At 40.1% G+C, this 25,150-nt stretch overlaps 1 protein-coding gene across 2 annotated transcripts in view; it reads right to left on the reverse strand.

Moving 5' to 3' along the window:
- Positions 1–15,782: 15,782 nt before the first annotated feature.
- Positions 15,783–25,150, reverse strand: part of RNMT (RNA guanine-7 methyltransferase) — a 40,939-nt gene continuing 31,571 nt past the window's right edge. Inside the window, exons 10-11 of one of the 2 annotated variants that reach the window (XM_026486319.4) lie at positions 23,802–23,835; positions 15,783–20,595 (exon numbers count right to left, since the gene is read on the reverse strand). In XM_026486319.4, the coding sequence (XP_026342104.1) occupies positions 20,558–20,595; positions 23,802–23,835 (72 nt within the window). In that variant the 3' untranslated portion in view covers positions 15,783–20,557. Of the gene's footprint in view, positions 23,836–25,150 lie in introns of both variants that reach the window. The other variant, XM_057305851.1, reaches the window with a different exon arrangement.

Below are 25,150 nucleotides of genomic sequence, written 5' to 3' on the forward strand. Positions count from 1 at the left end.
GGAGCAACTGAGTCAGCACCATCACGGGCCTCTGGCAGACAATCAAGAGCAAAGATGGTGAAGCTGGCAGTCACTGACTAAGTTCTGGTTGTTCTGGGCCATGGCTGCAGAGGTCCTGGCTTGCAGGGCTGGCTACTGCGGAGGGTGTGGGTCAGAGTTCTATTGTCATCCATGGCCTCACCATTGTCTTTTGTACGTTCAGCCTCTCAAGGTTACTTTCTCACTGCTGCCTCTCACCCCAACTACATGTTGCCACAGAATTTTGTGTCCCTTCAGTGCACAGGGGCCCCCAGATCCTGGAGAAAGAACTAGCTATGAGGTGGCCTAGGGACTGGGCAGTCAGTGTCAGGAGGGAGGGAGGCAAACTGAAACCAGTAGTTTGGAGGGTTGTAGCCAGACACTGACAGAAACTGGAAGAATTAAAAATTGAATAAGGATGAACAATTTGGGCAAGGTGACACGATCCAGCCCAATCTGCAGGTAGATACCAAAAATGTTTTTTCCAATGTGGGGGGTGGGGGGGAGGATCTTCACCAAAAAAGACATAGTGTGCATATCCATCAGTTACCACCATATACAGTTACAATAAACAGAGTTAGGATCTAATAACCTGGAAGAGTGTGCTATAGACAATGCATAGTTTTCCACCAAAACACAAGATTTTTTTCTATACGTCCTTGAAAGGGATGGTCCAAGAGTAGTTTTTTTGTTGGAAGGAAGATGGGTAAATGGAGTACAGGATGCAGAGGAAGATGCAGGAAAAGGTTGCCACAGGATGGAATAAGTTTACATATTTGCATTACTTACTGGGCACCCATAGGGTGTGGAGAACTCTGAATTATACCCTGTGCCAGAGAATTGGAAGGAATTCCTAGCTTATGAACTTCAGCCACTGGAAACCCAGAGAGGAGGGGTTTCAGTCTCTTGCCAATGTTTCTTTTTTTAAATTAAAAAAATTTTTTTTTAATTTTTAAAGATTTTATTTGACAGAGAGAGAGAGCACAAGTAGGGGGAGCAGCAGGCAGGGGAGAGGGAGAAGAAGGATTTCCACCGAGCAGGGAGCCCGATGTGGGGCTCAATCCCAGCACCCTGGGATCATGACCTCAGCCGAAGGCAGATGCTTAATGACTGAGCCACCCAGGCGCCCCTCTTGCCAATGTTTCTGTTCATTTTAAGTGTAGGGATTCACTGCCAACACTTAAGGAAATTAAAAGCTTCAGACAATTGCTAATGGAGACCATTTGCTGCATTAATAACACAACGGTAAATGTTATAGGAAACATCTCCTGTCAGCATGCTAGTTTAGCCCCGAATAATTAGAGAAAGTGCAACAATCTGTGGTAAAAAAAAAAATCACTGTCAAAAGTCCTTAAATGCCCCTTTTATTTTCCTCAGTCTCACAAGCCAGCAAGAGCAACCCTAGCTTTGTGAGGATTGTTGTCATAGAACAGTTGGAGTAAAGGTGAAGCAGAGAGGAATGGGAGTGCTTTCTACTCTGGCAAGTTTGCAAAGAACTCTCACAAAAATTACTTGTTTGCTCATCTTCTAGGTTTGGTGTCAGAGCAATATACAACCTTATCCACTCTAATCTCTGTGGTTACAAATGTATATTTTTAGGTTTCTAAAAATTATACCTTCATAATTTTTTTTACATTTTCTAGTATAAATTATAAACTCCCTATTAACAAAAACCAAGTCTTTTACTTCTAGAGTAATCTGATCACACAACCAATTGCTCCACATGGTCCAGGCTATTGTAAATATTTTAGGTTTTATGGGCCACGTACGGTCTCTGTTGCATATTCCTTTAAAAATTGTTAAGAGTAGTTTGCAGACCCCTATCTTGCCCCTCTTGCCCCTTTGCAATTACTCATAGTTTTCATCTCCCAGCCCTAAGCAACCATTAATCTACTTCCTGCCTCCACAGCAGAGGTCTGCAGACTGTTATCATGGGCCAGATCTGGCCTATGGCCTGTTTTTGTAAATAGTTTCATGCCTGTTCATTTACATACAGTCAACAGCTGCTTTCTCCCAACAACTGCAGAGCTTAGTTAAAACAGGCTGTACAGCCAACAAAGCCTAAAATATTTACTACATTGCCCTTTACAGAAAATGTTTGCTGACCACTGTCCAGGCATTTGCCTTTTCTGGCCATTTCATGTGCATGGAATCACACAAAATATACTTTTCTGCATCTGACCTCTTTCATTCAGCATACTGTTTTTGAGGTTCATCCATGTTGTATCATGTATAAGTTCATTCCTTTTTATTGCTGAATATTCCATTGTAAAGAAATACATTTAGTTTATCCATTCACCAGTTGATAGACGTGTGGATTGTTTCCACATTTCAGCTTCTATGAATAATGCTGTGAATATTGACATGCAAGTCTTTTGTGTGGACATATGTTTTCACTTCTCTTGGGTAGACACCTAGACACCTAGGAGTAGAATTTCTGGGTCATATGGTAAATTTATGTGTAACATTTTAAGAAAATGTCAAACTGGGGTGCCTGGTTGGCTCAATCAATTGTCTGATGCTTGATTTCAGCTCAGGTCATGATCTCAGGGTCCTGGTGATGAGGGAACGGAAGGCTAGCTGAGGACAAAGCATAAGCTGACACCCTGCAACCTCCTCCCCATCCCCCACTCCTAGGTGGGATTTGTGATATTCTTCCAGGAAGTTCCCAACTATCTTCATGCTAATGCCTTGTTAGAGGGGAAAAACAACCTTAACTTGACAATGGCAAGGCCTCCGGTATCCTGTGAGTCTTCTTTAACATATGAAAGTACTTTCTCAACCTCCCTTTTTCCTCACCTCCCCCAACCCCATAGTATATAATCAGCCACCCCTCACAAACCCAGGGCAGCAGCTCTTTCTGCCCATGGGTCCTGTCCCCGAGCTTTAATAAGCCACTGTTTTGCACCAAAGATGCCTCAAGAATTCTTTCTTGGTTGTTGGCCCCGGGCATCACCTCACCTCACGCCTCACCGATATCCCAAAACCACATCACTGGGATGGAGCCCCATATCTGTGCTGGGCATGGAGACTGCTTAGGGTTCTCTCTCTTCCTCTGTCCCTCCTCACTAACTCCCCCCGCCCATGGACCTCTCTCCCTCAAAAAAAAAAGAAGAAGAAGAAGGAGAAGGAGAAGGAGAAGAAGAAGAAGAAGAAGAAGAAGAAGAAGAAGGAGAAGAAGAAATGTCAAGCTGCTTTCCAAAATGGCTAAGCTGCTTTATACACTTATCAGCAACCTATGGAGGGTTCCCTTTTCACTACATCCTCCCCAACACTTGTTATTTTCTGCTCAATTTGGTAATGTTATTCTGGTGGATGAAAAGTGGTACCGTGTGGTGGTTTTAATCGGACTTTCTGAATGACTAAGGATGACCACTTTTTCCTGTGTTTTTTTAGCCATTTGTATGTCTTCTTTTGTAAACAACTGTTCAAATATTTTGCCCATTTGTAAACTGGATTGTTCGCCTTATTTAGTTTTACGAGTTCTTTGTATATTCTAGATCCAAGTCATTGGTCACAAATATGATTTGCAAATACTTTTCCCCATTCTTTAGTCTACTAATCTCCTTAATGGTATCTCTTAATGCATAAAGTTTTTAATTTTGACAAAGTCCAATTTAACAATCATTATTTTATGGATGTTTTTGGTATTGTATCTAAAAAATCTTTGCCTAACCTAGGGTCATGAGGACTTTTCCTTATGTTTTCTTCTAAAAGGGTTATACTTTCGGTTCTTAAATTAGGTCTTGAGTCCATTTTGAGTTAATTTTTGCAGATGGTGTAATGTAAGGGTTAACATTGTCCCATCACTATTTGTCAAAAAGACTATCTTTTCCTTATGTACCTTGGTGTTTCTCTTGAAAATCAATGGACTTAAATATGAGTTTATTTTTTGCACTCTACATTCTCTTCCATTTATCTGTAAATGTCTATTTTTATGCTGATTACTGTACATTTATAGTAAATTTTGAAATCAAAAAAGTATACATCCTCTCACTTTGTTCTTTTAAAAAACTGATGCTGGAGGAGGAGGGAGGTAAGATGGCATAAGAGTAGGGGACCTCGTTTCATCCAGTGCCTTGAATTAGCTAGATAACATCCATGAATTCAACCTCAGGTGTAAGAAAATAACATCTGGAGCTCTGCAAGTAGAAAAGCAACCACTTTTTGCAAGGGAGGAGGTATGGAGAAGTAAATCTGAGGGGAGATATCAGAAAATAAACAGAGGGGGGAGGAAGCCTCCATAAACTGGCTACCAGAAAGTGATATAGCTCCAGAAAGCAAAATCAGAATCCTTAGAAATCTGCTCCAGTGAGAGACATCCCTGCCTGAAAGGCACTGAGGGGATGAAATGGACAGATTTCTAGGTGGGACAGCGTGGTCTTAGGATCCATGGGAGTCAGAGAATTAATGGGAGTGCCTAAGTCGGTAAAGTACCCAAGCAGGGAAGTGGGGGAAACTGGTTATGGTCAGCAGGCCAGGAGGGGGCTCTCAGCTTCATTCGCCAGAAACCAGGAGCTAGGCGATGGGGTGACTGTTCCCTGCCTGGGGATGCTAAAGAGGACTGGAATGCCAGGACCCTCCACCATCCCCCAGAAGGGATGGATAGGGTGCACACATGACTGAGCAACAGCCCTCAGGATGGTGGGCCGGGAAAAGACAGGGCAGGATGACCCTCTGCCATTCTCTGGGAGGAGCAGAGCAGGTAGGCACAGGATCCAGCGACTGCTCCCAGTGCACTGCAGGAGGCTGCAGAGAAAATCCCAAAATTGTAAAGAAAACAAAACAAATGCATTCAAAAATAAAATTGAATAGAGTGAACAGAAGCCAAAATGAAGAATACATCTGTAAAATGTAAATGTAAAAAAATGAAAGTTAAAAAAAAAGACAGACAATCTACAGAGACAGGGACTTACAGGCAATACAATGGCACTAAATTCATACCTTTCAATAGTTACTCTGGATGTAAATGGGCTAAATGCTCCAATCAAAACACACAGGGTATCAGATTGGATAAAAAAGCAAGACCCATCCACATGCTGTCTAAAACAGACTCATGTTAGACCTAAAGACACATCCAGACTGAAAGCGAGGGGGTGAAGAACCATTTATCATGCTAATGGACCTCAAAAGAAAGCTGAAGTAGCAATCCTCATATCAAATAAATTAGATTTTAAACCAAAGACTGTATTAAGAGATGAAGAGGGACACTATATCATACTTAAAGGATCTACCCAACAAGAAGACCTAACAAATATAAATATTTATGCTTCTCACTTGGGAGAAGCCAATTATATTAACCAATTAAAACCCAAATTAAAGAAACACATAGATGATAATACATGAACAGAAGGCAACTTTAACAGCCCACTCACAGCAATGGACAGATCATCTAAGCAGATAATCAACAAAGAAACAAGGGCTCTGAATGAAACACTGGACCAGATGGACTTCACAGATATATACAGAGCATTCCATCCTAAAGCAACATAATACACATTCTTCTCAGGATGCTTGGGTGGCTCAGTTGGTTTAGCATCTGCCTTTGGCTCAGGTCATGATCTCGGGGTCTTGGGATCGAGTCATGCACTGGGCTCCTTGCTCATTGAGGAGCCTGCTTCTACCTTTTGCTGCTGTTCCCCCTGCTTGTGCTTGCTAGCTCTCTTTCACTCCTGCTCAGTCTCTCTGACAAATAAATAAAATCTTAGGAAAAAAAAAAATGCATTCTTCTCAAGTACATATGGAACTTTCTCCAGAATACATCACATACTGGGTCACAAATCAGGTCTCAACTGATACCAAGAGATGTGATTATTCCCTGCATATTTTCAGACCACAATGCTTTGAAACTGGAACTGAGTCACAAGAAGAAATTTGGAAGGAAAACAAACACTTGGAGGCTAAAGAGCATCCTGCTAAAGAATGAATGGGTCAACCAGGAAATTAAAAAGAATTTTTAAAATTCATAATGAGAATGAAAACGCAACTGCTCAAAACCTTTGGGATACAACAAAGGCAGTCCTAAGAGGGAACACATTTCAACAAGCCCCTCTCAAAAAAAAAAAAAAAAAAAAAAAAAAAAAAAAAAAAAAAAAATCTCATATACACAAGCTTAAAGAAGCTGGAGAAAGAATGGCAAATAAAGCCTAAACAAAGCAGATGAAGAGAAATAATAATGATTAGAGCAGAAATCAATGAAATAGAAACCAGAAGAACAGCAGAACAGTCAGAAACCAGGAGCTGGAAGCTTCAACAAAACTAGAAGCTGGTTCCTTGAAAGAATTAAGATCGATAAACCTCTGGCCAGACTTATCCAAAAGAAAAGAGAAAGGACCCAAATTAATAAAATCATGAATGAAAGAGGAGAGATTATGACCAACATCAAGGAAATACAAACAATTCCAAGAGAATATTATGAGCAACTACATGCCAACAAATTAGGCAATTTGGAAAAAATGGATGCATTCCTGGAAACTTATAAACTACCAAAAATGAAACAAGAAGAAATAGAAGATCCAAACAAACCCATAACCAGCAAGGAAACTGAAGCAGTTATCAAAAAACTCCCAAAAAACAAGAGTCCAGGGCCAGACAGCTAACCAAGGGAATTCTACCAAACATTTAAAAAAGAAATAATACCTATTCTACTGAAACTGTTTCAAAAAATAGAAATAGAAGGAAAACTTCCAAACTCGTTCTATGAGGCCAGCATTACCTTGATCCCAAAACCAGACAAAAACCCCATCAAAAAGGAGAATTACAGACTGATATCTCTGATGAAGATGGATGTCAAAATACTCACCAAGATACTAGCCAATAGGATCCAACAGTAAATTAAAAGGATCATGCACCACCACCACGTGAGATTTATTCCTGGGATGCAAGGGTGGTTCAAGTTTAGCAAATCAATAAACGTGTTACATCACTTAATAAAAGTAAGGACAAGAATCATATGATACTCTCAACTGATGCAGAAAAAGCATTTGACAAAATACAACATTCTTTCTTGATTAAAACTCTCCACAGGGACGCCTGGGTGCCTCAGTCAGTTAAACATCTGCCTTCAACTCATGTCATGATTCCAGGGTTCTGGGATCGAGACTTACATGGGGCTCCTTGCTCAGCAGGGAGTCTGCTTCTCCCCCTCTGCCTCTGCCTGCTACTCCCCCTGCTTGAGCTCTCTCAAGCTGTCTCTCTTTAAATAAATAAAATCTTAAAAAAAAAAAAAAAGCTCTCCACAGTGTAGGCAAAGAGGGAACATACCTCAGTATCATAAAAGCCATCTAGGAAAAGCCCACAGTGAATATTATTCTCAATGGGGAAAAAAGGAGAGCTTTTACCCTAAGGTCCAGAACATGACAAGGATGCCCACTCTCACCACTATTGCTCAACATAGTACTAGAAGTCCTAGCCTCAGCAACAAGACAACAAAAAGAAATAAAAACATCCAAACAGGAAAAGAAGAAGTTTTTGCAGATGACATGATAGTTTATATGGAAAACCCAAAAGACTGCACCCCAAAATTGCTAGAATCATACAGCAATTCAGCAACATGGCAGTATACAAAATCAATGCACAGAAATCAGTTGCATTTCTATACACTGTAACAATGAGACTGAAGAAAGAGAAATTAAGAAATCAATCCCATTTAAATTTTGTATTAAAAACCATAAGATACCTAGAAATAAACCTAACCAAAGGGGTAAAGAATCTATACTCTAGAAACTACAGAACACTTATGAAAGAAATTGAGGAAGACACAAAGAGATGGAAAAACATTCCATGCTCATGGATTGGAAGAACAAACATTGTTAAAATGTCCATGCTATTCAAAGTAATCCACACATTCAATTCAATCCCTATCAAAATACCATTACCATTTTTCACAGAGCTGGAACAAACAATCCTAAAATTTGTATGGAACCATAAAGGACCTTGAATAACCAGAGGAATGTTGAAAAAGAAAACCAAAGCTGGGGGCATCACAATGTCTGGACTTCAAGCTATATTACAAAGCTGTGATCATCAAGACAGCATGGTACTGGCCCAAAAGCAGACACATACATCAATGGAACAAAACAGAGAAACAGAATGGATCCTCAACTCTATGGTCAACCACTCTTCGACAACACAGGACAGAATATCCAAAGGAAAAAAGATAGTCTCTTCAATAAATGGTGCTGGGAAAATTGGACAGCCACATGCAGCAGAATGAAACTAGACCATTCTCTCATACCATACACAAAGATAAACTCAAAATAGATGAAAGGCCTCAATGTGAGACAGGAATCCATCCAAATCCGAGAGGAGAAAATAGGCAGTAACCTCTTCGACATCGGCCACAGCAACTTCTTTCAACATACGTCTCTAAAGGCAAAGAAACATTAAACAAAAATTAATCACTGTGACATCATCCAGATAAAAAGCTTCTGCACAGCAAAGGAAACAGTCAACAAAACTAAAAAGGAACCTACAGAATGGGAGAAGATATTTGCAAATAACATCAGATAAAGGCCTAGCGTATCCAAGATCTATAAAGAACATATCGAACTCAACATCCAAAAAAACAAAGAATCCAGTCTAGAAATGGGCAGAAGACATAAACAGACACTTCTCCAAAGAGACATACAAATGACTAACAGATACATGAAAAAATGCTCAACATCATTCATCATCAGGGAAATTCAAATAAAAACCACAATGAGATACCATCTCAAATCTGTCAGGATGGCTAACAATTACAAGAAACAACAGGTGTTGGCAAGGATGCAGAGAAAGGGGAAACTCTTACATTGTTGGTGGGAATCCAAGCTGGTACAGCCACTCTGGAAAAAGTGAAAAGGTGAAAAACTGTGATTTAGGAGGAAAAGATGATTTTTTGCAATATATGGTGCTGGGAGAGCTGGAAATCCATAAAGGGAAAGCTTCTACCTTAAACCCTACCTCACACTATTAACAAAAACAAAACAACAAATCAGTATGATTTCAGATTTAAAAGTGAACAGTGAAACAAAAAAGATTTTAGAAGAAAACATAGAACATCTTCATGAGCTTGAAACAAACATTTCTTTTTTTTTTAAGTTTTATTTATTTTTTATTATATTATGTTAGTCACCATACAGTACATCCCTGATTTTTTATGTAAAGTTCGATGATTCATTAGTTGCGTATAACACCCAGTGCACCATGCAGTATGTGCCCTCCTTACTACCCATCACCAGCCTATCCCATTCCCCCACCCCCCCTCCCCTCTGAAGCCCTCAGTTTGTTTCTCAGAGTCCAAAGTCTCCCATGCTTCATTCCCGCTTCTGATTATCCCCCCTTTCTTCCCCTACCAATCTTCCTAGTTCTTATGTTCCATAGATGAGAGAAATCATATGATAATTGTCTTTCTCTGCTTGACTTATTTCACTTAGCATTATCTCCTCCAGTGCCGTCCATGTTGCAGCAAATGTTGAGAACTCGTTCTTTCTGATAGCTGAGTAATATTCCATTGTATATACGGACCACAACTTCTTAATCCAGTCATCTGTTGAAGGGCATCTCGGTTCCTTCCACGATATAGCTATAGTGGACAATGCTGCTATGAACATTGGGGTGCATATGGCCCTTCTCTTCGCTACATCTGTATCTTTGGGGTAAATACCCAGTAGTGCAATGGCTGGGTCATAGGGTAGCTCAATTTTTAACATTTTAAGGGACCTCCACACTGTTTTCCAAAGTGGCTGTACCAACTTGCATTCCCACCAACAATGTAGGAGGGATCCCCTTTCTCCACATCCTCTCCAGCAATTGTTGTTTCTTGCCTTGTCAATTTTTACCATTCTAACTGGCATAAGGTGGTATCTTAGTGTGGTTTTGATTTGAATTTCCCTGATGGCTAATGATTTTGAACATTTTTTCATATGTCTGTTAGCCATTTGTATGTCATCATTGGAAAAGTGTCTGTTCATATCTTCTGCCCATGTTATATTTGTTTCTCGTGTATTGAGTTTGAGAAGTTCTTTGTAGATCTTGGATACCAGTCTTTTATCTGTAGTGTCATTTGCAAATATATCCTCCCACTCCGTGGGCTGCCTTAGTTTTTTTGACTGTTTCCTTGGCTGTGCAGAAGCTTTTTATCTTGATGAAGTCCCACAAGTTCATTCTATCTTTTGTTTCTCTTGCTTTTGGAGATGTGTCATGAAAAAGGTTGCTTTGGCCGATGTCGTAGAGGTTGCCGCCTATGTTCTCCTCTAGGATTTTGATGGATTCTGGTCTCATATCGAGGTCTTTCATCTATTTGGAGTTTATCTTTGTGTATGGTGTGAGAGAGTGGTCAAGTTTCATTCTCTTGCATGTAGCTGTCCAATTTTCCCAGCACCATTTATTGAAGAGACTGTCTTTTTTTCCACTGGATGTTTTTTCCTACTTTATCAAAGATTAGTTGCCCAAAGAGCCAAGGGTCCATTTCTGGGTTCTCTATTCTGTTCCATTGGTCTATGTGTCTGTTTTTGTGCCAGTACCATGCTGTCTTTGTGATCACAGCTTTGGAATACAGCTCGAAATCTGGCATTGTGATGCCCCCAGCTTTGTTTTTCCTTTTCAATAGTTCATTGGTGATTCAGGGACTTTTCTGGTTCCACACAAATTTAAGGACTATTTGTTCCAGTTCTTTGAAAAATGTCATTGGTATTTTGATCGGGATAGCACTGAAAGTGTAGATTGCTCTGGGTAGCATGGACATTTTAACTATGTTAATTCTTCCGATCCATGAGCATGGAATATTTTTCCGTCTTTTTGTGTCTTCTTCAAAGTCTTTCAAGAGTGATTTATAGTTTCTAGAATATAGGTCCTTTACGTCTCTGGTTAATTCCAAGGTAACATATGGTTTTTGGTGCTATTGTAAATAGGATGGATTCCCTAATTTCTCTTTCTTCAGTCTCATTATTCATGTATAGAAATGCAACTGATTTCTGAGCATTGATTTTGTATCCCGCCACATTACTGAATTGCTCTATAACTTCTAATAGTTTGGGAGTGGATTCTTTTGGGTTTTCCATATAGAGTATCATGTCATCTGTGAAGAGAGACAGTTTGACTTCTTCCTTGCCGAATTGGATACCTTTTATCCCTTTTTGTTGTCTGATTGCTGTTGCAAGGACTTCTAGTACTATGTTGAGTAATAGTGGTGACAGTGGGCATCCTTGTCGTGTTCCTGATCTTAAGGGAAAGGCTTCCAGCTTTAGCCCATTGAGAATGGTATTTACTGTAGGCTTTTCATAGATGTTTTTTATGAGATTGAGGAATGTACCCTCTATCCCTACACTCTGAAGGGTTTTAATCAGAAAAGGATGCTGTATTTTGTCAAATGCTTTTTCTGCATCTATTGAGAAAATCATATGATTTTTGGGTTTTTACTTCTGGATAAAATCTAAGATACCGATCGATTTGCGAATGTTGAACCACCCTTGGATCCCAGGGATGAATCCCACTTGGTCATGATGGATAACCCTTTTAATGTACTGTTGGATTCTATTACCCAGGATCTTGTTAAGAATTTTGGTGTCCATATTCATTAGGGAAATTGGTCTGTAATTCTCCTTTTTCATATGTCTGTTAGCCATTTGTATGTCATCATTGGAAAAGTGTCTGTTCATATCTTCTGCCCATGTTATGTTTATTTGTTTCTCGTGTATTGAGTTTGAGAAGTTCTTTGTAGATCTTGGATACCAGTCTTTTATCTGTAGTGTTTTTGATGGGGTAGTCTTTTATCTGTAGTGTTTTGATGGGGTCTTTGCCTGAGTTGGGGATCAAGGTAATATTGGCCTCATAGAATGAGTTTGGTAGCTTTCCTTCTGTTTCTATTTTTTGAAATAGCTTTAGGAGAATAGGTATTATTTCTTCTTTGAATGTTTGGTAGAATTCCCCAGGAAAACCGTCTGGGCCTGGAGTTTTTTTTGGAAGGTCGTTTATCACTGTTTCGATCTCTTTGTAATTAATTGGCCTGTTTAAAAAATCAATTTCTTTCTGTTTCAGTCTTGGTAGTTTATAGGTTTCCAGGAAACCCTCCATCTCTTCCAGTTGCTTAATTTATTGGCATAAAGCTGTTGATAAAAGTTTCTAATAATCCTTCCAATTTCATTGGTGTTGATTGTGACCTCTCCTTTTTCATTCATAATTTTATTAATTTGGGTCCTTTCTCTATTCTTTTGGATAAGTCTTGCCAGTGGTCTGTCATTTTTATTAATTCCACAAAGAACCAGCTTCTAGTTCTTTTGATCTGCTCTACTGTACTCCTGGTTTCTAATTCATTGATTTCTGCTCTAATCTTGGTCAATTGCTTCCTCGTGCGTGGATTAGGCCTGTCCCTCTGTTGCTGTTCCAGCTTCTTGAGGTGAGAATATAAAAAGTGCATTTTAGATTTTTCTATTCTTTTGAGTGAGGCTTGGATGGCTGTGTATTTCCCCCTTAGGACTGCCTTTGCAGTATCCCATAGGTTTTGAACTATTGTGTTTTCGTTCTTGTTGGGTCTCCATAAATTGTTTAAATTGATTTTTGATTTCCTGGTTTATCGAGTCATTCCTGAGCAGGATGGTTCTTAGTCTCCAAGTGTTTGAGTTTCTTCCAAATTTTTCCTTGTGGTTGAGTTCCAATTTCAAAGCCTTTTGGTCTGAGAATATGCAGGGGATAATTTCAGTCTTTTGGTATTGGTTAAGACCTGTTTTGTGTCTGAGAACATGGTCTATTCTTGAGAATGTTCCATGGGCATTAGAATAGAATGAGTACTCTTTGGTTCTGGGGTGTAGTGTTCTATATATATCTATGAGGTCCAACTCGTCGAGTATGGCATTCAAAGCTCTTGTTTCTATGTTGGTTTTCTGCTCCAGTGCTCTGTCTATTGCTGATAGTGGAGTGTTGAGGTCCCCTACTATTAACGTATTTTTATCTATATGTCTCTTTATTCTGATTAAGAGTTGGCTTGTGTATCTTGCTGCTCCCCTGGTGGGGGCATATATATTTATAATTGTCATATCCACTTGTTGGATACATCCTTTAAAAGTAATATAGTGCCCTCTGTGTCTCTAACTATAGTCTTTAGTTTAAAATCCAATCTGATGAGAATTGTTACCCCAGCTTTCTTTTGAGGTCCATTGGCGTGAAAGATGGTATTCCATCCCTTTATTTTCAGTCTGAATGTATCTTTAGGTTCAAAATGAGTCCCTTGTAGACAGCAAATGGATGGGTCATGTCTTTTTATCCAATCTGCAACCCTGTGGTGTTTTATGGGAGCATTTAGGCCATTTACATTGAGACTGAATATTGAGAGAGAGAATTTTAATGATGCCATGTTGCTAGTAAAGTCTTTGTTTCTATAGATTGTGACTTTCTGTTCTGTATCACTCTTGGGGACTTTTTACTTTTATAGAACCCCCCTTAATATCTCCTGTAGGACTTGTTTCGTGGTTACGAAATTGGTCAATGACTGGCGATTCTGGAAGGTCTTTATTTCTCCATCCATTCTGAATGACAGCCTTGCTGGATAGAGGATCCTTGGCTGCATGTTTTTCTCTGAAAGAGCTTTAAAAATGCCCCCCAACCCTTTCTCTCATTCCAGGTCTGTGTAGACAGGTCTGACGTAATTCTGATACCTTTGCCTTGGTACGTGAGAAATTTCTTTGCCCTGGCTGCTTTCAATACTGTATCCTTGGATCTAATATTTGCGAATTGCACTATGACGTGACGTGGCGTAGGTTTGTCGTGGTTGAACTTAGGAGGGGTCCTCTCTGACTGTTGGACATGAATATTTGTTTCCTTTGCTAGATTAGGGAAGTTTTCAGCTACAATTTGTTCAAGTATCTCTTCTAGACCTCTGTTTTTTTCCATCAGGGATGCTGATGATTCTGACATTGGAACGTTTCATTGAGTCAGTAATCTCCCGTAACCTACATTCTTGAGAATGGATTTTTTTTTAGCCCAGATTCTATTTTGGCTTTCTCTTCTGTTAACCCATCCTCCAATTCGGTGATACATTCTTCTGCGTCATTCACCCTGGCTGTCAGAGCCTCTAGTTTTGACTGCATTTGGCTCATTAGAATTTTTAATTTCTGCCAGATTCGCTCTCATTTCCACTCTTAGAGATTCTATATTCTCATTAACATTTTCGTTAATACTTTTTTCAAGTCTACACATCATCTTGACCATTGTTACTCTGAATTCCATTTCTGATAATTTGGTTATATCCATATCCATTAGTTCTGTGGCAGAGGCCACAGACTCATTGTCTTTTCTTTGCTGGGGGGGGTTTCTCCTCGTCATTCTGATGAGAGGTTGCAGGGTTGTCCAGAGCCCAAATTATTGACTGGGACCCAGGCAGTGCACACTTGTTTTATAGGGATCTTAGGGATGTGGGCTTCTTGATTTTTCAGCCTGCCTTCTGGGGGAGGGGCCTGCCGCGCCAATACTCAGGCAACCCTGTTTGGGTAGTCTCCATGTCCCCTGCGAGGGGGGATGGGGATGGGCACACTGTGAGCTGGTATTTCCAGGCTTTTGTTCTCTGGCAGCTTTCCCTGGTGGTTTGCTGTGCCTCTTCTGAGTCAGAGTAGCAGTAGCCAAATCTCAGCCTCTGTCTCAGAACAGAGGGATCGCCGACCGTTCTCCACTGATGTTCTGGCCACTTTAACTCTGTTTCTGTTGGTGCTGCTCAACCCTGCAGCATCCTGGGATGTGCGCCCCTCACCCAGCATCCCAGCCCTCACTTCCTGGGCCAGCGCGTCTCTGTCCTTTGTGTTTCTAACACCACCAGCTGCCAGCCGCCCCCGCGCGCTCCCAGTCTCAGTCTGGTCCCAGTGAGCGCACCAGAGCTCCGTTTCAGTCTGGTGGCGCGTGTTCCCCAGCTCACGGTCTCAGTCTGCTCTCTCGCGGGTGCCAGTCCACGAGTCCGCCCGCTCCCCCGTGCAGGTGGCTACTGCTTCCCGGCGCCCAAACGCAGCGGCTCCCTCCCCCTTCCGTTTATCTTCCGATATCTGTGCGCGGACTCACGGCTCCCCGCTTCGTACCTCAATACTCAGCGCTGGAGATGTTCGTTTGTAGAGATCCAGGTGTATCTTCCTGTGTCTCAGGCTGATTCTGTGGATGTTCAGGATGTTCTGGTACCTATCCAACTCGCCTCAGGGGACTGGCTGAAAAAGGAGTCCCCTACTCCTCCGCCATCCTAACTTGCCATCCAGACACACATTTCTTAAGCAAAACATGTCAACTATGCAAAAGAACATTGATATACTATATATAAAATTAAGAGCTTCTTTTTCACACACACACACACACACACACACACACTTCAATACATTCTCACAATACTTCAATAAATGAAATGCATCCAGAATCAATATATTTTTGAAAACCACAAGTCAATACAAAAGATAGTCCATCCAAAAGAAACTGAACAGACACATAACAAGAGGACAGTCAAAAGGCAATAATCATATGTAAAGTGCTCGATCACATTAATAATCAGTAAAATGAAATCTAAAGCCACAGTGAGGTACCACTACATGTCTGCCAGAATAAAATGAAAAAAGACAAGACACTACTGAGGGTAGGGCAATTGGAACTTTGGAAAACTGGCAGTATCCAGGAAAGCTGAACGTATGTACATACTGTGACTGTGCAATTCCATTGCTAGGCAGAAATGAATACCTATGTGTACCAAAATTCATGTACTGGAGTATTTGAGGCAGTACTGTTAATAATAGTTCCCAAACTGGGAATGAACAAAACATCCATGTGATAAATATATGGTTTATTTATGCAAAGGAATACTATACAGCCATGAGAAGGAACCACGTACAAATACATGCAACAAAAATCCTACAAACATAATGTACAGCAAACGAGCCAAATACAAGAGAATACATACTATTTGATTCCATTTGTATCATGTCCAAAAACCGACAAAACTAATCTATGTTCTTAGAAGTCAGTGGTTACTCTTGGGGAGGTAGTAACTGGAAGGGAACATGAGAGGGGCTTCTAGGGTGGTGGTAATAGTTTGCTGATTGAAGTGATGATTGTATTTGTGTTCCACTTGTTAAAAACCAAAGACCTGTGTATTAAAGGTTAAAACAAAATGATTTGCCTCTGTCTGGGTAATCAACTCAGACTGAAGAAATGATTCCTTCTCCTTCCCCCTCCCTTTGGCTATACTCACACTTGTGCTCCCACGTGTTGCTATGTCCATATGGTGAGAGTGGGAAAAGAACTATCACCCACCCCCTAAGATGCAGACTAAACTAGATTTGCTACAGGACTGTTTGCTAAAGGAGCAGGTATATGAAAATGTGAAGTTCAAGTCTATCTTTGCCCTCCTGCCTGTTGATTACTCACTTTTTACCCTCGGGCCCTAAGTACACTCAAATGCCCTTCTGCTCTTTCTGCCCCAAAGTCTCTCACGCAGGATAAATGCTCCTCTCAGGGGACACTTAAGTAAGTACCAAAGGTTTGTGTGTGTGTGTGTGTAAGATTTTATTTGAGAGAGAGAGCATGCATGCACACAAGCAGGATGGGGGGTTGGGGGTCTGAGCACAGAGCCCAACAGGGGTCTCAATCCCAGGACTCCAGGACCATGACCTGAGCCAAAGGCAGGCACTTAAACAAATGAGCTATGCAGGTGCCTCAAAATAAGTATCAAAAGTTTGAACCAAAAGGTTGGAGCACCAACCAGTTAACATTTGAAGTTGTGGGTAGTGAATGGGAGAGAAGTCATCTGGATATAATACCCTTTGAGCTGTATAACATGAGATTGGATTGCAGGCCTGACTTGAGGGATATGGGTATTCAAATCTTGGCCCTGCTTGGGCAACTCTGTACTCTCTCTGTGCCTCAGTTCCATTATTAAAACAGGGATAACAGTGCTTAGCTCATATAGTTCTAAGGATCAAAATAAAAAGATTTAGAAAAGTAACTGACCTAAGGAAGGAGCTTAATAAATGTTGTCAACCTGGCTTTATCCAAGGTATGCTGTCCCCAAGGAAGCATGGCCCAGGATAAATTTAGGGAGCAGAGGGCTTTGGGGCTAACCCAAAAGTCTCCCCAAACTGAGGAGGGCACTCTTGGGTGTCCCACACTTGCTTAGTATTGCAGTGAGGAGTAGGCACCCATGTTTCAGGATTACATGGGAGAGAGGAGAAATTGAGAAGGGGAGGAGGGGTGGCTGTCCCCCAGCCAAGTCACATGCATCACTAAATAGATAAGTGTAAGAGCCACTGCACTGACAGCCTTCAAGCAATCAGGAACGTTGCTCTGTGAGAGGGTGAGAAATGAAGAAACTTACCAGTTACGTAGTACTTGACATAACAGCATCTAGGGAGGTGGTGACATCATATACCTATGCTTCCTATTTGACCAAAGGGCCAGTAAATACCACAGGCATTTTGATACAATTATTATAGGGCCCTGGTCCCTGGATCTGGCCTTACTTTGAAGACCCAGAGACCTTGGCAGTAACTGGCTCACAATACATACAAAGCCTGAAGTAGGCAACACAAAGTCGTTTATCAACAATGAAAAATATTCAGTAGCTAGAATATTCACACTGGCAGACCTACACAAGAAACCACATCTTCACTAAGATACTTGAAGACTTAACAAAATAATATAATATCGATAAGCTAAGACAGGCTGAAGAACACATCCCCACAAGAGCTAATGTGACTGGAGATCTGGACCTCTGATAGCTGACAATCCCTTTTCTACCTCTCCACTGCTGACCAACACTGCACACTGCCCCAAACCCCATCACTTGGCACACCTCTGATGCCCTATTAATGCTACTAACATGAATTTAGGTAGCAATCACATTTCCTCAATTTTCAAATTCAGAGACAGGGTAGGCTAGGAAACTCTGTACTGGTAATCTACCTTTCAGTCATGACGCACATTAGTTAATAGAAGTCAAAGTCTCTAATCAATGCTTTCTCTCCCTGAAGGCAAATTTCTTTGGGAAGTCACACTGGAACCAGAGGCTCAGTGGGCACTGGAAGAGCAGTCATTACCCACAGACAGCTGCAGTGTGCAGGTTAGGACACCTCCCCCTGGAAATAGCCACTTTGTCTCCCTGAACATGATGGCTACACAGTGACTATCCTTTAGTGTATTCTAGGCCCAAAGAATTCAACTTGAGCATTCTTTGTTATACCACAATCCAGGCATGTTACCAGACCAATCCTCCCAATCTGCAGGTTGTGTCCTCTCCACAAATGGCTGGCTTGATCTTCATTTCACTTTCATCCTCGGAGGACAAACTGGAGTGCCTGTAATCACTCCCACAAAGTTCACATCACTGACCTGATAGTGAAGAACCATGCCCCCTTCATAATAGTTACAAGTTTTGAATGGAAAACTCCCAAACATTCAGACTATGGGTGTGGTGGTGGGGGGCTGTCCTCCCAGCTTTTACCTTGGTGATGGCCAGGATCCACCTCTTCCTAAAAGTTCTTCCTGAGTCACTGCCCAGACACTTAGCTGCAGCAGGAAGGTGTCAGGGAGAAGAGTGAAGAGCAGAAGCGGCCAAGAGAAAAATAAAGCTCGAACACAAGGGGAACACCAGAACTCTGCATCCTCTGGGTGTGGCTCCATGGGCCTCCTGTACACACAACAGCTTGCTCGCTCCAAGCGAAGACATTGGCTCAATCCACTTGGGTTTCCTTTACTCCTTTCTACCCCTTCAGTGAAGGCCCCGGGGGACTCCACCTTCCTTTTCTGCTTTGTATTACCACCATTCACTCCATTCTTCAGGGGATCCTTCTCTCCCACAAATCATCCATGGGGTGGAAAGGGCAAGAGTCTAAAGATGTTTTATTACTTGCTTAAAATTAGCTAAGGAAATGAAAATGATGATAGGAAATAATAAAGCAGCCACATCCTCTATCAAACTATCAAAATACTTTCTGGAACTTCCCCCAGAATTAAAATGAACCTGCAACACTAAGAGCTCACCATCCCCACCTCCCAGCACCATCACCAAACCTTTGTTAGCTAATGGCAGCCACCATGGTCAGAAATATTATTTATTTCCCCAAATGACTTATGGCAAACCACCACTAAGGCAAAAAGACTTAATTTTTGTAAACTGGTAACAGCTTGGAGATCGACAAATTGCACAAGAAACAAATTAGGTGACCCATGTTCTCTCGTTAAAAGGTCTGTTACTCTAAACACCATGAATAATCAACATATATAAACAAATTAAGAAACCTCACGTTTTAAACAAGTACTCTGGATAGTTATAGAAAGTAATGTATTTTAAATCCATGCATTAAATAAATGATTTTTAGAAGAATACGCAATAATTGCTCTGTTTCGTTCTTTGTTAAGTTTTTCACTACACCTGTTAAACACTGGCAAGTTTTTTAAACAGTAAAGTAAGGACAACAGTTTACCTAGGTGTCAGTTTTGAAGAGGAGTCAAACAAGAAGCCAGGGCTGAAAACGGTTAACAGTTCTGAAATGGCAAATACAAATTCTGAGTGGTGATGGGATGCTGGCTCCTACTGCACAAAGTATGGTGCAATAGAAGACCAGGTACTGCTTCTCTTGGGGCTGAAGGGGAGTAACGGACCTACAGAGCACACAGTGCCGGTAAGCTAAATCTAACACCAAAGAGAATTCATCTGAAGTCTGCTTTTCGGCTTCCTTTAGTCACATCCTCCTGTGCAATTCCATACGTATATCTGAAGAAAACGTACAACAGGTTCACGTGGAACGGATTTCCATTAAATCGTGGAAAAACAACGATGGCATTTTTGTTCAATGAAGAAAGGGAAATCTAATTACATTCTTGATAACTAGAAACATTAATTGCTACGGAAGGAAATTCTTAAGATAAAGCCCCTAAAATCCAAAACAATTTATATGCTGGCATATAAAACATTCTAACCAGTTCCAGAATTAGATCATATTAGCAAATAAAGTAGTTAGTATTCATACTGAAATGTAGTAACTGGCTAAAATTCTAGGTAAATAACTTTCATGACCATCTAAAATTTTGTTTTAAACTTACGACTTTAGCAATATATATTGAACACATTCGATTGTACAGAACACAATCCATTTAATCTTGAAAAACACCATGTAACAAAACTACAGAAACAAGCAGAAACCCCACAAACCAGTATGCTCCCATATCAATTCTACAACTGCAATGAATTTAATACTGTAAACAAACATTGAACAGATCAGAGCACTGTGGAAAGAGTTCAGTAGCTCTAACAAGTCATACTGTAATTTCTACGTGCTAAGGAATAGTGAGGCAAATGGAATTCTTAGACATTACTTAAAAATAGATTTTTAAAGACAAAGGTCCCAACTCATTCTTATATACACACACAAAAGTTCATCTGTCACAGACAGCAAATGTTGAATTTATACACTGGAGTTTCCGGCAGCATCCTGCACATTTAGAATAATTAAAACAAACAAACAGAAAGTTGTCAAATCTAGGACGGATCATTCAAACCTGTACAGGACAGGCCATAGCTGTCCTGGTGCTACTGCATACGTGCTCACTGCTGCTTCTCAAATGCAAAAACCAAGTAAATACCTAAAAAGAAAATAATAAAAATTAGAGTTTGGTTTCTCATATCCATTGGCTAAACAGAACAATTTCAGTCCTGTTTGTAATTTGGTGAAAATTGTCAAGCTTCTGAAGGGAAAAATCCCATTATTTCTAAGAGTCCTCAATTATTTTGAGTCACACTTTTGCAGATATGGGGTCATAGCTGTTTACCTGAAAACACATATCCACTTACTGTAATACTCAGTGATATTACAGCTCTTGAGAAAAACAATTTAACAGCTCTAAAAATCTCTAAAAACTGCTGGAGATAAGAAAATTTAAAAGTATAAAGGAAAAGAAAATTAAAACTAAAAAATCGTTTAATTCTTTTCATCTGGAGCAGGCCAGGTAGGATAACTGCACTCCCATGATTACCTCTGGCATTGGTTATCTAGATTTTCTATTCGGGGAGGGGGAAACTAGTAAGAATTATAAGGAACACATATAACGTACAAGTTAAAACTCATCCAATTATCCAATTGTTGTATTGTAGGGAATGATAAGGAAAGTGTGCCAAAAGCTACATGACAATTGATGCTTAGATATTTATCCGGCCCCAACAGTGATATTCCAGTCCCAAGAATACTCTCCCTTAAATATGATTTCCCGCTTTGGCATGTGTTCACTCAAGACATCTAAGTGCATCTGTGGTTCCTTGTTCTGCATCACTGAAGTTCAAACCTATTACATCTTCTAATGAGATACGAATAGATTTTATGGTAAGCAAACACCTGAAAAAATGACAAATCCTCAAAACATCACAAGGATGTACAGTGTCTACACCAGGACATTCAGTCAGCAAGTCACGATAGGAGGCCATCTACCTTGGTGTCCTCTCTTCCTGAGTTAACTTCTGAACAGGGTAGACATGGATAACTGCAGACCATGTAAAAACCTCCCAATCCTCTAGCTTTTCCCTCAACCTGTCCAGGAGTATCACACCGGTCCTTCCAAAATGCTACTTTGGTAATGCTATTCTCTGTTCCTTACCTACTAGTTCCCAATTTCTTTTAGGAGAAATGAAACATTGTTGGCAGTAGATAGAAGGACAGAGAACAGTCAGGGTGATAGCAACACGGCTGATTCTTCTAGAAGGCAAGAAAGCAAAGCAGTCCAAGACATTCACGAGTATGCTACAAGACTTAGGAGCAGCCAGCATTATTTAGTTTGGCCCGCACTCCAAGCGATCCTTCTGCAGTCTAATTGCCAAACCCACCCCAAACACATCGGTACCTACTGCAAACAACCCAGAAGTCCTCACCTGCCCTAAATCTAGGGTCATTTAAAACCACGAAGATGCAGTGTTTGAATTCAGATCAGCAATATATTAACTTTCTTTCCTTTCTAACTCAAACATTCTGAAAGTCTCACGTATATAAAATGCCTTCCATGCAGGCATATCAATTGGGATTTAAAGAAATCTTGGACCACTTCTAGAAGCAAATCAGCAACAATTCTCTACTTTCCTTTCACATTTAAAGAATCTTCTAGAGGAGCAGCAGGTTCTGGCAATAGGAGCTTAATGATCAGACCAGTAGGAGTTTGAAGTATAGCTTCTTGAATTTATTAGATTCTGACACCAGGCAAGATACTCTCCAGTCCACAGAGCCCTCCAATTTAGAATAGTGTAATTCATCAAAGAACACACTGATCCGGACATGCTAGATCCTGGCTGCAATGTGACCACTGTTCCTTTCCTATTGCTTTTCACGTCTCTAACCCATCTCCCTCCACGGTCTGGGGGCATCTAAATCATCATCTGGATGCTATCACTAAGGCCCACACTAAGGTTCTAAACTACAGGTAGTACCACCATCACTACCTGTGACCAAAGTTGTTTTCCTTACATCATACTTTGGGACTGGAAGGCTATCTAAGATAACTGACCCCAACTCCACTCTAGGAAAAGTAATGAAATGTACAGGTTTAGGCACACATTTCCCAGTCTGTTGGTCCTCTAATCCCATTTCCACTAAGGGTAGCAATATTCTGAGACAGATGGGCTCAACATGTTGGTTTTATTTGTGTTCTTTCCTTTTCCTCTCTCTCCAATTCGGCAAGTCCTAAGAACAATCCTTTACACATGAGGCCACGGTTACAAGTATGAATCACCTGGGTTAGCTCTGTGACCTCAGACAAGTTACTAAAGTGCTTTCTTACCTGTGAAAAGGAGGTATTAGAAAAAGTAGTCTACCCCTAAAGTTGTGAGGATTAAATAAGTTACAACATATGAAAAGTCTCCAGTCATGCTTGAGCACACGTTAAATACTCAATTTTATCAACTATTATTATTTTCCAGATTTTACTACTTTTCTTTAGGCTCTCCTTCATCTTTTTTCCCCATTATAGAAACTTCAGCACTTAAAAGTTTGCCTAGTACTGCATTTATTTGTGTCTGTTTCTTCCATTAGACAGTATACATCTGGAAAGTAGAGATTACAACTGTTTATTTTTTTTTTTATCCCCCAAAGCCCTTTCACAGAACTTTACAAAAGTCAATACTCAACACTTATCAAATGGATTGTCTGATTACCACTTATGCCTTCAACATAATCAACAAACACTTAAATGAACAGGGGGAACTACCTTTCATGTCCTCAGGGCAGCCATATAGGGGTACTATCATCATCTTAACACTGAGGATCTGGGCTTTCACTTCCTCAACATCCACGGACTTCAAGATTTGCCAGGCCTCTGACTTCTCTTCCAAAGACAGGCACCTCACTTCAGAACGTCTCTGTACCAGGCTCTTTCCAATCACACACCCCTCTAAAATATCCTGCTCCTTGCTGCTTCACTAAATGTTGTAGTACTTATTAATTATGCCTTTGTTGTCAACATCAGAGTGGCTAAAAACAAAATACATGGTAGTGTTCTATAAGCCAAAATTTCTAACAGAAATCTGAGGTAAAGATAGCAAATACAGATGGCTATGTAGTAATGAGTAGGCAATGAAAATGTTTAAGAATGCTTGTGAAAGTTTATATTAAGGAACATTCTGCATATATTTTCTCTTGGCACTAAATAGCTGTGCAAGAAAGAGGGCATTAGACATACATAGAGATTCTACGTAAACATAAACACATACATCCTAACGCGTGTCGGAAAAGTTCCAAAGTTTTCAAATTTTAACGATCACTCTGAAACGATCTTTGAAAATGTCAATAAATCTATACTGATGATATACTCACTTGTGGCTTCCCACTCTGACTTACTCAAGGTTCCCTGAAAGTAAAAACAAACAAAACAAAACAGAACATTTTAGATTGAATATGGAAATACATAAATGCATACTTTTCAATATTGGACAAAAGTGCCCAAATACCCCTACTTTACTATATATATAACTTGACCCTTGAACAACACCAGGTTTGAACTGTGCAGGTATACTTATATGTGTATTTTTTTCAACAAATACAATACTGTAAATGTGTTTTCTCTTCCTTATGATTTTCTTAGTAACATTTCTCTAACTTACATTTTTGTAAGAATACAGTATGTAATACATATAACATACAAAATATGTATTAATTAACTGATAATGTAATCAGAAGACTTCTTCTGGTCAACAGTTGGCTATTAGTAATTAAGCTTTCAGGGAGTCCAAAGTTATATGCTTACTTTTTTTTTTTTTAAAGATTTTATTTATTTATTCGACAGAGACAGAGACAGACAGCGAGAGAGGGAACACAAGCAGGGGGAGTGGGAGAGGAAGAAGCAGGCTCATAGCGGAGGAGCCTGATGTGGGGCTCGATCCCATAACGCCGGGATCACGCCCTGAGCCGAAGGCAGACGCTTAACCGGTTTTTTTTTTTCCTGAAGATTTTATATATGTTTACTTTTGACTGCATGAGGAGTCACCCCCACACTGTTCAAAGGTCAACTACACACAAAATTTATTGTTAATACTATTGTGACCTACATACGTAAAAGCAATCAATGAGACTTTAATGTCATGCTCTGAATTTTGCCCTTCTGCCTAATTCTCTAAACCACTGATTCTCAACCAAAGGGTGAATTGTGTAAAGAGTGTATCTGTACATGTGTGTAATTGGAAAAAGCATCTATCTTATATTTTTAACTTGGAAATTGGAAAAATAAAAAAGCCTATCTTGAAACATCCAATAGCATTATAGGAGGGAATAAGATTTTTGTGTTTTTACAAAGGAATCACAGAATCTGTTACCACTCAAAGGAAATAAATTATGTTTAAAATACTTACCAAATACTAAAAAACATGTTGATACAGTCATCTATATGCTGCTTTGCACATGCACTAACAAGATAGAGTAACTAATGTAATTTTGAAGAAGTGATGAATGTAAATGATAGTCTAAGATGTCAGCAGAAATGTGTTATGCAAATCTGTAATTTCTATTGATAACAAAGTCACAGCTATATCTAATACCATTGTGGTACCACTGCATTCTTAATTAAAGGAAGTGTGAACTTCCACAAGGAAGTCAGTGAAAATGGAAATGTAATTTTTCTCCATGTACGTTGAGCCCGTGAATTTTATCTACGGAACACAGTTAAGTCA

Source organism: Ursus arctos, unplaced genomic scaffold (assembly GCF_023065955.2).
Source record: "Ursus arctos isolate Adak ecotype North America unplaced genomic scaffold, UrsArc2.0 scaffold_34, whole genome shotgun sequence".
In the NCBI taxonomy this organism is placed as follows: domain Eukaryota; kingdom Metazoa; phylum Chordata; class Mammalia; order Carnivora; family Ursidae; genus Ursus; species Ursus arctos.